General features: G+C 50.5%; 2 protein-coding genes across 10 annotated transcripts in view; both read right to left on the bottom strand.

Annotated features, from left to right (window-relative positions):
• Positions 1 to 4,722, bottom strand: part of PXK (PX domain containing serine/threonine kinase like) — a 63,236-nt gene extending 58,514 nt beyond the window's left edge. For 6 of the 9 annotated variants that reach the window (XR_012159742.2, XR_012159741.2, XM_073350897.2 and 3 more), the window contains exon 1: positions 4,469 to 4,631. Coding sequence is in view for 7 of the 9 variants with exons in the window: in XM_073350897.2 (XP_073206998.1) it covers positions 4,469 to 4,570 (102 nt within the window). In the remaining 2 variants the exon portion in view is untranslated. Of the gene's footprint in view, positions 1 to 4,468 lie in introns of all 9 variants that reach the window. The other 3 variants (XM_073350898.2, XM_073350900.2, XM_073350904.2) reach the window with 2 other exon arrangements.
• Positions 4,723 to 11,609: 6,887 nt separating this feature from the next.
• Positions 11,610 to 13,848, bottom strand: HTD2 (hydroxyacyl-thioester dehydratase type 2). Its single transcript, XM_073350889.2, has one exon. The coding sequence runs from the start codon at positions 13,846 to 13,848 to the stop codon at positions 13,333 to 13,335; it is 516 nt and encodes a 171-aa protein (XP_073206990.1). The 3' UTR covers positions 11,610 to 13,332.
• Positions 13,849 to 13,854: the final 6 nt, after the last annotated feature.

The raw sequence follows: 13,854 nt of genomic DNA, 5'->3' as shown, positions 1-13,854 counted from the left end.
CTACACTTGGGATCTGTTACTATAATTTATTTTCCCCACAGAAGTTCAAATCAGATGCGCTATATATCAGTTACTTCCTGCTCTCACCCAGTTTCCCAGCTCAGAAATGAGGGGATAAGGTCAGATATGCGAGATGACAGGGTAGTAGCTTTACGTCAAGTAGGAAATCCAGACTGCTGTGGTGCCTGCTATTTTGTTTTAACCATTACCCCACGCTGACTCTATGTAAACTACCTGTGCTATGTACATCTCAAGACCATTTTATTTTAATTCTTAACGACAGTCCTTCTGCCATAAAAGCTATTAGAAATACATGCACCCGAAACGACTTTTAAATCAAAAGCACAGTGCTACTGCATTCTGATCTTTTGTGCATTTCTGGTGAAGAGCAGAATTAATTACTACTAGAATCTTCCTCAGTGTGAATTTACAACACGGAAGTACAAAGACAAATGATCAAAGGGTCACAATACTTGCTACTGAAATCCCACACATGGAAGTCGCATCACACAGAGTATTTGGGATAGAAAACTGCTTTTAAGTGCTTTCTGTACAACAGAACTCTTCGCGTTTTTTTTTAAGTCAATTCCTGCTAGAGAATCAACCAAAAAAACCAACAAACCAAAAGACACAAAAACCTATTGTTATCTTTGTACTTGTAAGTGATTGTAATAAATGGTGTTGAAAACAGTTAAACGGGGGGAGGGGGAAACCACTCACAATGAAACTAGAATCTGGCTTGGTAGCACAGGGAAACAAATTATATACGATAATCACTCAATAACTAAACACAGTTACACATCTCAGTTTATTAAGACACAGGTAAAGGGTTTGTCAGAAAGTATGCCTAACATAGCTTTGGTTATAATGCAAGTTTGACCACAGCTCAGAATGTAGAGCCCTGGGCTTGTAAACCACTAGTCACAACTTCTAAACTCACTGATGCCTTCTAAAAGATTCCTCATAGTTTTAGAAGCCTGTGTTCAGAGGGAGATTGTTTTACAAAAGTTAGTTCATTAAACTACTAATCTGAGATCCTCGAACAGAAAGCATTGCAGAAGCACAGATTATTTGTACTGTTACAATTTTGATGGCATAGCATGCTTATTAACTATAAATATAGCACTATCTACCTCTACCATCTTTCATGTTACAACATTCACCAGACACAAGGAATAAGTCAGAAGCCTGCTGTCATGATATGCGTGCCCCTAAACAATGAGTGAGGCTGAAGGACACACCCCTTAATGTTCAAAACAAAGTCTCTTACCAATGCACCTGCTGCTGTGGAAGTACACCTGGCCTTATCTCTTACAACCCCATTCCCTGCTAAGTGGGTAAAGCTCTGAAACGTGATTACAGGTCTCCTTTTCTCTGATTCTGTACCTTGGTACTGCTTGATAATACCATGGTAAACACAGTTTTTAAAAGTGCAGTTATACTCCCAGAAAGGGCCTATAAAAATAGCATTATGGAATTCTGTTGTTCTTGGGTATCAGTGACCCCAGACAAAGTCTGCTCAGTTTTTAAGAAAATGGTGTCAGGTGTAAATACATCACAGGAAAATGAGCCTGGCACCTGAAAGTCAAACTGGGTTCTTTCTGGCGAAGCATCATAATCACCCCTTGTCATAATCTGAGTGCTACATTCTGCCCTCAGTTACACCTGCGCAGCCTCATTGTCTTCACTGGAGTTGCACAGATGGAAGTGTGGGCAGAATTTAACCCTACGTTGTCACTTACATTAGAATCCAGCTCCACTCCCATCATTGAGATGGATCAGCCAGGCTAACGTAAGCAAAGAAATGTTAAAATCTTACTTTGGCACTAGAGTAAGCAGGCATAACTGTGCAGACACAGCGGGAGATGGTCTGGGTAAGGGCTAGTCTACACTAGAAGTGCTACAGTGACACAGCTACGTTGGTGCAGCTGTGACAGGGTCGTGCATCTGGTGAAGATGTGCCAATGGGACAGAGCTCTCTCCCATCGCTCAGTGAGAGGCAGTAGCTATGTCTGCCAGAGTGCTGCCCACACCCCTGCTTAAGTCGTTGTAACTTACATTGCTCAGGGGGGTGGCTTATTCCCACCGGAGCGACACCAGTTGTACCGACACAAGCGGTAGTGTGTACAAGCCCAAAGAAGAGGGTGCATTTGCATTGTGACGTTATTGACCAGCACAATACAGGTAACCAACAGTAACAAGAAGTACAGTTATGGCACATGGCATAGAGCAGATCCATCAAGCAGAGAGGAAGGGAAGGGGCTGCACAGCACGGGGCTCACTGTATAAAGCCAGGAGACAAAACCCAGCGACAGAGCCATCAGAGCAACCCAGCGAGCTGCCCTGGGGCTTCTTCCCACCCAACCCCAATACCCCAGGTTTCAAACTCCCTCCCCCCCCACAGGGCTCCCCCCGACACACCCCCGGCTCCCCACCCTGACACACACACCCCTCCACACACACATCCCCCCCGGCTCCCCCCCGACACACCCCTCCCCCACACACACACATATCCCACCCCGGCTCCCCCCCCGACACCCCCCCACACACACATCCCACCCCGGCTCCCCCCCGACACACACATCCCACCCCGGCTCCCCCCCCGACACCCCCACACACACACATCCCACCCCGGCTCCCCCCCGACACACACATCCCACCCCGGCTCCCCCCCCGACACCCCCACACACACACATCCCACCCCGGCTCCCCCCCGACACACCCCTCCCCGACACACCACCACCACCCCACACACACATCCCACCCCGGCTCCCCCCCGACACCCCCACACACACACATCCCACCCCGGCTCCCCCCCCGACACCCCCACACACACACATCCCACCCCGGCTCCCCCCCCCGACACCCCCCCACACACACATCCCACCCCGGCTCCCCCCCCCCGACACCCCCCCACACACACATCCCACCCCGGCTCCCCCCCGACACACCCCTCCCCCCCACACACACATATCCCACCCCAGCTCCCCCCCGACACACTCCTCCCCCCCACACACACACACATATCCCACCCCAGCTCCCCCCCTGACACACTCCTCCCCCCCACACACACACACATATCCCACCCCAGCTCCCCCCCTGACACACCCCTCCCCCCCACACACATCCCACCCCGGCTCCCCCCCGACACACACACATCCCACCCCAGCTCCCCCCCCGACACCTCCCCACACACACATCCCACCCCGGCTCCCCCCCGACACACCCCTCCCCCACACACACACATATCCCACCCCAGCTCCCCCCCGACACACTCCTCCCCCCCACACACACACACATATCCCACCCCAGCTCCCCCCCTGACACACCCCTCCCCACCCACACACATCCCACCCCGGCTCCCCCCCCGACACCCCCCCACACACACATCCCACCCCGGCTCCCCCCCCCGACACCCCCCCACACACACATCCCACCCCGGCTCCCCCCCCGACACCCCCACACACACACATCCCACCCCGGCTCCCCCCCGACACACCCCTCCCCCACACACACACATATCCCACCCCAGCTCCCCCCCGACACACTCCTCCCCCCCACACACACACACATATCCCACCCCAGCTCCCCCCCGACACACTCCTCCCCCCCACACACACACACATATCCCACCCCAGCTCCCCCCCTGACACACCCCTCCCCCCCCACACACATCCCACCCCGGCTCCCCCCCCGACACCCCCCCACACACACATCCCACCCCGGCTCCCCCCCGACACACACATCCCACCCCGGCTCCCCCCCCGACACCCCCACACACACACATCCCACCCCGGCTCCCCCCCGACACACACATCCCACCCCGGCTCCCCCCCCGACACCCCCACACACACACATCCCACCCCGGCTCCCCCCCCGACACACCCCTCCCCGACACACCACCACCACCCCACACACACATCCCACCCCGGCTCCCCCCCGACACCCCCCCACACACACATCCCACCCCGGCTCCCCCCCCGACACCCCCCCACACACACATCCCACCCCGGCTCCCCCCCCCCGACACCCCCCCACACACACATCCCACCCCGGCTCCCCCCCCCGACACCCCCCCACACACACATCCCACCCCGGCTCCCCCCCCGACACCCCCCCACACACACACACATATCCCACCCCAGCTCCCTCCCTGACACACCCCTCCCCCCCCACACACATCCCACCCCGGCTCCCCCCCCGACACCCCCCCACACACACATCCCACCCCGGCTCCCCCCCCCGACACCCCCCCACACACACATCCCACCCCGGCTCCCCCCCGACACACCCCTCCCCCCCCACACACATCCCACCCCGGCTCCCCCCCGACACACCCCTCCCCCACACACACACATCCCCCCCCGGCTCTCCCCCCGACACACCCCCTACCCCAGCTCCCCCCCCAACGCACACCCCCCACACAAACACCCCCCACACACACACACACACACGGCCCGGCGCTCACCGTGTGCGAGTGCAGGCTCTGGCTCGCCTCGATCCCGGCTGTCAGCGGCACCGTGTCGTCCAGCAGCACCTTGCCCGCCGGCGGCTTCTCCAGGAAGGCCATGCCGGGCCGGGCCGGGCCGGGCCGGGCCGGGCCGCGCCGCGCCGGGAGCCGGGAGCCGAGCGCCGAGCGCCGAGCCCGCGCCGCCGACCTGCCTCGCGCAGCAGCGCTCGCGCCGCGCCCGCCGCTGTCAACACGGGGGAGGCGCCGGGCGCCGCCGGGTCTTAAAGCCCGAGGCCGCCGGCCCCGCGCGCAGCCCGGCCGCGTTTCCCGGAACTGCCGTCAGGCCACCAGAGCCGGCACCCAGCCCGGGGGGGCGCCTCACCCGGACCCCCCCCGCGACACCCAGCCCGGGGGGGGCGCCTCACCCAGACCCCCCCGCGACACCCAGCCCGGGGGGGCCGCTCACCCAGACCCCCCCCGCGACACCCAGCCCGGGGGGGGCGCCTCACCCGGACCCCGCCCCCCCGCGACACCCAGCCCGGGGGGGGCGCCTCACCCAGACCCCCCCCCGCGACACCCAGCCCGGGGGGGCCGCTCACCCAGACCCCCCCGCGACACCCAGCCCGGGGGGGCGCCTCACCCGGACCCCCCCCGCGACACCCAGCCCGGGGGGGGCGCCTCACCCAGACCCCCCCGCGACACCCAGCCCGGGGGGGCCGCTCACCCAGACCCCCCCGCGACACCGAGCCCGGGGGGGGGCGCCTCACCCAGACCCCCCCCCGCGACACCCAGCCCGGGGGGCCGCTCACCCAGACCCCCCCCCGCGACACCCAGCCCGGGGGGGGCGCCTCACCCAGACCCCCCCGCAACACCCAGCCCGGGGGGGGCACCTCACCCAGACCCCCCCCCGCGACACCCAGCCCGGGGGGGGCGCTCACCCGGACCCCCCCGCGACACCCAGCCCGGGGGGGGGCGCCTCACCCGGACCCCCCCCGCGACACCCAGCCCGGGGGGGGCGCCTCACCCAGACCCCGCCCCCCCCGCAACACCCAGCCCGGGGGGGGCGCCTCACCCGGACCCCCCCGCGACACCCAGCCCGGGGGGGGGCGCCTCTCCCGGACCCCCTGCGACACCCAGCCCGGGGGGGGGCGCCTCACCCAGACCCCGCCCTCCCTGCAACACCCGGCCCGGGGGGGGGTGCTTCACCCAGACCCCCCCGCGACACCCAGCCCGGGGGGGGGCGCCTCACCCAGACCCCCCCCCGCGACACCCAGCCCGGGGGGGGGCACCTCACCCAGACCCCCCCGCGACACCCAGCCCGGGGGGGGGCACCTCACCCAGACCCCGCCCCCCCTGCGACACCCAGCCCGGGGGTGGCCGCTCACACGGACCCCCCCCGCGACACCCAGCCGGGGGGGCCGCTCACACGGACCCCCCCCAGCGACACCCCTTCCTACTCTCTCCCATTGTCCAACTTGACCCCAACAATGGTCCCCTCTCTTCCTGCTATTTATAACCCCAGATCCACAGGGAACAAGCCCACTTCATCCCATGCCCAGGGCCCTCCATTACCCTAGCTTCAGAGACACCTGTTTTGCTCCCAGACTCCCTACAGTTTATGGCGATCAACATCTGGATTTAGATTTGGTAACTGCCCCAAACTACTACCCACTGTTTGTCAGCCAGGGGTGCTGGAACTAGGAATGCTGGGGGTGCAGCAGCACTGCCTAGCTTGAAGTGTTTCCAACATATCCAGGGTTTACAGTTTTGTTCAACGGCTTTCACCCACCCCCACTATAAAAACTGTTCCAATGCCACCACTCTGACCCAACAACCCCCCCCCCCCGCAACTTGACCCATGATATCAAATGGACACAGAATTGCACACCAAGGGAGGCAGAAGGAAAAGGAATTAAAGTCAAAAGGAAAATTGGAGTTGCGTGCCTTTGAAAATCTTCCCCAAGGTTATACAGAGAAGGCCTGATCCTGAGAGGTCCTGAGTGTACTTGACTCCTCACTGGGAGTTAAGGAGGCTCAGCAACTGGCTGTGTTAGGCCCAAGGTGATAATAGAAAAGAAACCAAATGAAGCGCCTCAAACGGAGGAAAAGAAACTGAACGTCATGGGCAGTCAGTGCTGGTTCTGTGGCAGGAGTGGCCAGGCTAAACCCCCTGCCGCAGAGATGAAGCAACGTCAACATTTCCCCTGAGATGAGATCACGCTGAATACACAAAAGGCTTTGTCCACCCCCACCTCCCCCCATCCAACCTCCTCCAGTTTTGAGGAGCCAGATTACAGCCCTCGTTCCTTTGTTAAACTCATTTCGTTTACCTTTGCATTACAGTGCGGCTTGGTAAGGACAAAACACCATTCGCTTCACAATATACACAAACATATCTGGACAATCTATCCTTCAGAATATGTGACCATCATGGGGATTTTGCTAAACTGCCTGGGGAGAAGCATTTATACAGTGAAAAATAAAAAACATTCTGAGGTTGGTGATAGTCACCAAAATGAATTACATTAATTGTGAATAAATGTATTTCCAAGGAGGTGGGAGATACTATGGAAGGCATAGATAGCATAATGGGCAGGGACAGAGGACTTTTGGCCAGCAAACTATATAAAATTCACCAGCTGAGGAGAAGGGCTGATAGTTCTTCTCCTGACACTCTCCATTGCACCAGTGCTGGTAGGTAATTTTTAAAGGTTCATGGCAGCATCGCTAATCATGCCGGCAAAGAAGCAATGGAGGCTAGAATGCTTCAGGCTCAGTTGTTTTTTTACTCCCCAAAAGCCTAATCTGTTTGAAACCTTGCTTAGCACCACTAGTAACCAACCAAAGACTTGGTGGGTCTGGACCCAAGGCACATTTCAATCAATTTAGGATGAGCAAACAATGTTTAGCAACATAAATTAATCTCTGATAGAGAAAACCTTAAGGACCTGATTCTCCACTACTTTGCACCTTGCCTAGTCATTTATACCTGCATGACATGGGTGTAAAAGGCTACCTAAACACTATGGACAATCGGCAAGAAACAAGGCTGAAGACAAACAGGCCCTCTATTGATACCTTCCCTAACCCACCTCCCTCCAGTTCTAATAGACAGATTCCACCATTGAGTGTCATTTGTTTGTTTACAATTAGCTTTTGTAAGACAATATGCATTTTACTTATTAATACCTTCAAACCCCATCTCTAGACCAATAATTTACTCTCCTCAGCTTAGCATAGAGGCTGATTGTGATCAGCACTATATACAAAGTTACAAAGGGCAAAGGTAGTGAGGACATTTGGGAAATAGCCTATTGCAGCAATACCAACTGGAAGTGATGAAGTCGATCATGTGAGGAAATCCTGCTAATTAATCACGCAGTGTGTATCAGCATCCTTCCCCTCAGCATGGCTGCGGGTTAAACTTATAGCAGTTGTCCTTTGCCATTGGTGTTTACTTGTCACTGAAATAGGTGAAATAATCATGGCTAGAGGATAACAGTAATGTTTACACACAAGTCATCTGAATTCTTGAGGGGGGAGGGGGGAACGGTCCAGGAGCTCTCATGAATCCACTATCAAAACAGCTCATCCACTACTTTGGGATGTGTTGGGGTATTTTTTGGCATGGGTGAGCATGGTAGAGGAACATAGAGTCAGAAGTAGGAAAGAATAAAATTATTGAACATCTCTAATATACTCAGAGGAAGATCTCTTTATGCATATACAGTAAATTCAGTCCTATGCAGCTGGTCAGGCCAAGACCTATGCACCACTTGAGTCCCACATAAGACCTTAAAAACAAGGCTTAGACGTGCACAGGTCTTGTTCTGTCCCTCTGCAGAGATGAATTTCACTGTTATAGAATGAGTGTAATGAGCATGTGGAGTAAAACATTAGTAGATGTGGACCTCAAAGAAAGCAAACATCCTTCTGAGATGTATTAGCAGGAGTGTTGTAAGCAAGACACGAGAAGTAATTCTTTTGCTCTACTCTGTGCTGATTAGGCCTCAACTGGAGTATTGTGTCCAGTTCTGGGCACCACATTTCAGGAAGGATGTGGACAAATTGGAGAGAGTCCAGAGAAGAGCGACAAAAATTATTGAAGGTCCAGAGAACAGGACTGTAAGGGAAGATTGAAAAAACTGGGTTTGTTTAGTCTGGAAAAGAGAAGACTGAGAGGGGACATAACAGTTTTCAACTATGTAAAAGGTTGTTACAAGGAGGAGGAGGAAGAAAATTTTTTATTCTTAACCCCTGAGGACAGGACAAGAAGCAATGGGCTTAAACTGCAGCAAGGGAGGTTTAGGTTGGACATTAGGAAAAACTTCCGACCTGTCAGGGTGGTTCAGCACTGGAATAAATGGCCCAGGGAGGTGGTGGAATCTCCATCATTGGAGTTTAAGAGCAGGTGAGACAAACACCTGTCAAGGATGCTGTAGATAATACTTAGTCCTGCCACTAGTGCAGGGGACTGAACTAGGTGACCTCTTGAGGTCCCTTCCAGTCCTGTTATTCTGTGATCCTGATACATGTCATTATCCACCTACCTGAGAAATAAGATGATAAGTCAGTATTTGTCAGAAATAAATCACTTTGCCAAAGTACAAACACTGATTAAGGGAATACAAACGGTCTGGCACTACGTTGGATTATATGGACGTTTAATAATGATTCACTCACAGGGCCATAAGAAAATTAGAGCATTTGCACATTGAGCTGTCACAGAAGTTATGGTCTCAATGACAGAGAAAAACAGGCAACTTTTTTTAAAACACAAGACTTCATACAGCTACTCCATAAGGAATGAAAGAGCCAATTTGAACTCAACTTTGCCATCAGTTGTTTAGTTTGATTTTCCCCAGTTTGTTTGTTTGCCAAAAGAACATCTTTGAAATAACAGAGGACCCTCAATTGTACAGATCTTCCACTTTTGCAGAACATAGCCTTACGTGTGACGTCTGTCTGAATTACCGTAAATTCTTTCCATAGCAACAGTATTGCCTAGCGGAGGTCTGGGACTATCAGAAGCCTTTGTAGATCCGACTTCTGTCTGGAGCTACCACCAGAATTCTTTCAGCGTCTCTGGTGTCAGGTAACGCAACAATGAAAGTAGTGCTTTCTCTGTATTCTCCTGTTGGGAGTTCTTTAAGGCCTCCCCATATGTACTGTAATTAATCTGGATTTTCATTTACTTTTAAAGGCCTTGGAGCTCTGACAGTATTTCCTCCCAACAAGCCCATAATATAAATGATTTTTAGTCTGCACTGGTTTTCCAGAGCATAGTCTGTATCTATACTACAGAGACTACATTGGCGTAGCTATGTCCATGTCATTAAGGTGTCATAACCCCATAGCGTAAATGCAGCCTACACCAATGGAAGGGTTTTTTCCATGCGTTTAGGAACATCACCTCTCTGAACAAAGTCAGCTACATCAGCAAAAGTGTTCTTCCATCAACATAGCTGCATTTACACTGAGGGTTCGGTTGACATAGCTCTGTCAGTCAAGGGCGTGCATTTTCACACACCCTGACTGCTGTAACTATGTTGAACTAACTTTTAAGTATAGACCAACCCTAGTAAGCACAGCTTATTTGTATGATTGAAATAAGTAAGCCTTGGGCTACACTTAAAAGTTAGGTTTTTAAGGTATTATTGTTGAAAGCCTAATTTTTAAGCTCTTCTCCACAGCAGAGACGGTGAGTTGTAATTGTTGTCGGTGCCCTCAGATTCCCGTAAGCTCTGAAGCAAGACCACCATGATGAAAGGAGTTAGAGGAGCTGAATGTGATGGTATGCTACAGCATCAGTTACAAGCTTCAATGTCAACATTATCAGCTATCAATTTTATTTTAAGCAGTCTCAGAATATGCTTATGTATATGAGCCCTACCCAGAAGCTGAAAGAGCTATTAAAAGGATCTGATGCAAAACAATGCTGATGTAGAGTGCTAATTATTGCTTGGGTGTAGCACACAGGAAGAACTACCAGCTGGTTGATGAGCCCTCTTCTCTTTTTAATTTGTCTCTTGTTTTCAAACAGATCACCAGAGATGACAATCTGTCACAATACAAAAATAAAAGTGTGTTATAGAGAAGTTTTAAAAAGTCTGAGCTATCATAAGAGAATAATCAGTGGGGTTTGAGATTTGACTTCTTTACACTATTAACTCAGCAGCAAGTTTCACAGCCAACATATCTGCTTTTTCTCTAGCTGCTGAACAGTGAAAAAGTCTTCCTTCTAGGGACCCTGCTTCCTGCCATTTTCTTTTTAGTTGTATCAACAGCAGTTGATACAGAGATCTGCTTAAAAGTCAAGAAATTAAACTGACAACACTTGCCCACAAACAAACACTTATTTTACTTCTTATTTCATCTTATATAGTCTCTGATTGTGCAGCTACCTCTTACTTTTACCTTGTTCAAAATATTGTCTGTAGGGTGCAGTTTAAAAGGTCTTGGATGCCTTTAAAAACTTTTAAAAGAACCAGATGTCCATTAAGGGTTCTTGCTGTCCTTAAACTACCACATTTTGCAGTCACCAATTTTTCAGTCTATTGCCATTTGAACACAGAACTGTGCTGTTTAAACATGAACATTCTTCTGAGTTTTAGATTTAAAACTCAGAAGCGTAGATCAAAGATTTGCTTCAGCTTGGAAAGCTAGATTGACCTATTATTGTGCTTAAAAAAAATCTACTGTAATTTTGATCTACAAAGCCCTTTATGGGACAAGTCTAAAGGTTGCCACATCCTCACAGAAGACAGCTGCTACGCTCAAGATGACAGACCCCAGATTTGTACAGTGGGACGTAGGCTTGGTCAGTAGAAAGCTCTTGGTTCTGGCAGTTGTTGTTCCCTTGGTCCAACAAGCTCACACGGAGTCCAAAGCCCAAGAATGGATGTTTGCTTTGTTCGTCTCTCCCCTCAGCTCTGGCTAGCAGTTATGTTATTCACAATGTATCATTCTTAATGTAAAAAGAAAAGGAGTACTTGTGGCACCTTAGAGACTAACCAATTTATTTGAGCATGAGCTTTCGTGAGCTACAGCTCACTTCATTGGCATCCAATGAAGTGAGCTGTAGCTCACGAAAGCTCATGCTCAAATAAATTAGTTAGTCTCTAAGGTGCCACAAGTACTCCTTTTCTTTTTGCGAATACAGACTAACACGGCTGTTACTCTGAAACCATTCTTAATGTAAGCATGCCTAGAGATTTAGTATATATAGATATCATATACAGACCTGGAATGAGTCTAAGAGAGAAAAGGAAGTCCAGTACTAAACCAGAAGTCAACCTAGTGTACTTTGACTATCCATTATATCCACAGAGTATGTTATGAGCCAAACTCTGCCATCAGATCCACAGCACATTGCTCTAGCTTACATTGCTGTGATTTCTGCAGCTCTGAGAATGGCGTCAGACTTAGCTAAGTAGGACAGCCCAGTGTTAGGGTGTTAAATCTGGGGTCTCCAAAGTCCCAGGCTAATTCCCTGCAAATGTCCCATGTGACCTTTTGCACATCACAGCCAGTTTTTTTAAAGGTATTACACATCAAAAGATGCAGATAGGTACCTAGGCACCATGGAAAACCCCACTAGGTGCCTACCTGCAGCTTTAAATGTCTAAATACCTTTAAAAAAATCTGTCCCCTACTATCTTTGGGCCTTACTTCCCCATCTGAAAAATGGGGATAATAGCACTTCCCTACCTCACAGGTCTTGGTTCCTTGAAATTTAAGAGGCTGCTCAAACACTATGGTACCAGGGGCCAGAAAAGTACCTTGCCAAGTAAATTTAAGGTTTACAGCAGCCACCTCATTTATTCTGATCTGCTCAAACTAGGACTCTGTCTCTCCTGCACATTTGGCTCTGTGTGTTGTCTGAAAGAACACTTCCTTCTAGCTATCGTCTTTCCAAAGCAATAAGCAATTCTGGACTATAAAGGGTTTAGCTCATAAAGCCACCAAGTGTAGCCACACGTATGTAAAGTTCCCTATAATCTAGTTTTAAGAGTTCCTATATCTGTGACAGGTTGCACCATGACATTTAGTTTGTAGTTCCGCAGTAGTCAGATGTTACCCAAGACCTTTACACAGACTATTTTTGTAGGGCATAATGATAGCCTTAAATCAAATGAGTCCTTTCGCTTAAAAATTAAATGGAACAAGGCATTAATTTATGAAAGAAACATCAGAGCTCCCTAATAAAGGCAGCGTTTGAATAAAAAGCTTTTTATTCTTGTAAGTCAGGGGAGAAGATGACATGTGCATGTGTTAATATCAACCAAATTCTGCTTGCTTTATTCACTCACATAGTCCCTTGGACTTCAATTAACTGAATTCATATAAGAAAGGGGGTGGGAGATGTTGCCCTTTGATATACCTAGAACCTCAAACCAAGTAAGAGTTCAAAACTCAACATATTAGATATGTGAAAAGTGGCACATACTGTGCACTGGTAAAAAGGAACCAAGAGAATACTCTATTCATTTATCTGTGACTAATATCTTGGCTCAATGTTTACTAGTCAGGTGACAGGAGTCTCTTGACCAACTCCAGAACATTACGTGATGTAAACGTTCCTTTTTAAAAGGTTCCAGTAAACAGTAGTGTTTATTTTGGTGACAAAAAGTTGAGCTAGGAAAGAGAATAGGCTTGGCTGCACATGATAGTAATAGATGTAAGTTAAGTATGGATCATATTGATCTTCATGTGTCCTTAAAAGCCATCAAAAGTGATGTTTTACATCTCTTATCTACAAGGCAGAGTAGCTCTCAAAATTGACAGCAAGCTGTGACCTCCTCTTACCAAGGTCTGAGGTATCATAAATGTAACCCCCCCACATATTTCTGAATTTTACTAAAGAATAAAGCACCATGCAATCAGGAGCGCTGACCTTCCGACACCATGACTTTCACCATCCCTTCCATAACAATCTTTTCACTTTCCCTAACAGTACATGATACTGAAATGTATGCAACAGATCTTTTCAGTCTCTTCACTTCTGCTGCAGCTAAGACTTCTTCTCCAATGTACAAGGGAGCTGGGAAGTGAATTTCCTGAGAAAGAAACACACAACCATAGCCAGGCATTTTAGTACCTATAACTGCAGAAATAAGTCCGTTGATCAAAACTCCATGTACAATTGTTCTCCCAAACCTAGTTTCCTTTGCATAGTCTTCATTCAAATGCAATGGGTTTGTGTCCCCAGTTAAGTCAGCAAAACAAACAACATCCTTCTGTGTGAAGGCTTTAGTAAGTTCAGCCTTGTCTCCAACTTGTATATGTAAATACTGAAGAGAGAGAGATTTACGCAATGAGCTGGCAATGTTTGGTTTTGTTAGGATGGTTCTTTTGAAATCTCCACCAAAAATTCTAGGTCTGAGTACTGCCAACATCTTGAG

The sequence above is a fragment of the Lepidochelys kempii genome, chromosome 7, assembly GCF_965140285.1.
Source record: "Lepidochelys kempii isolate rLepKem1 chromosome 7, rLepKem1.hap1, whole genome shotgun sequence".
Classification (NCBI taxonomy): domain Eukaryota; kingdom Metazoa; phylum Chordata; order Testudines; family Cheloniidae; genus Lepidochelys; species Lepidochelys kempii.
This window is presented reverse-complemented; position numbering and strand designations above follow the sequence as displayed.

Excerpts from the sequence above, each read along its gene's own strand:
- HTD2 (XM_073350889.2), bottom strand. The coding sequence starts at position 13,848 with ATGTTGGCAGTACTCAGACCTAGAATTTTTGGTGGAGATTTCAAAAGA.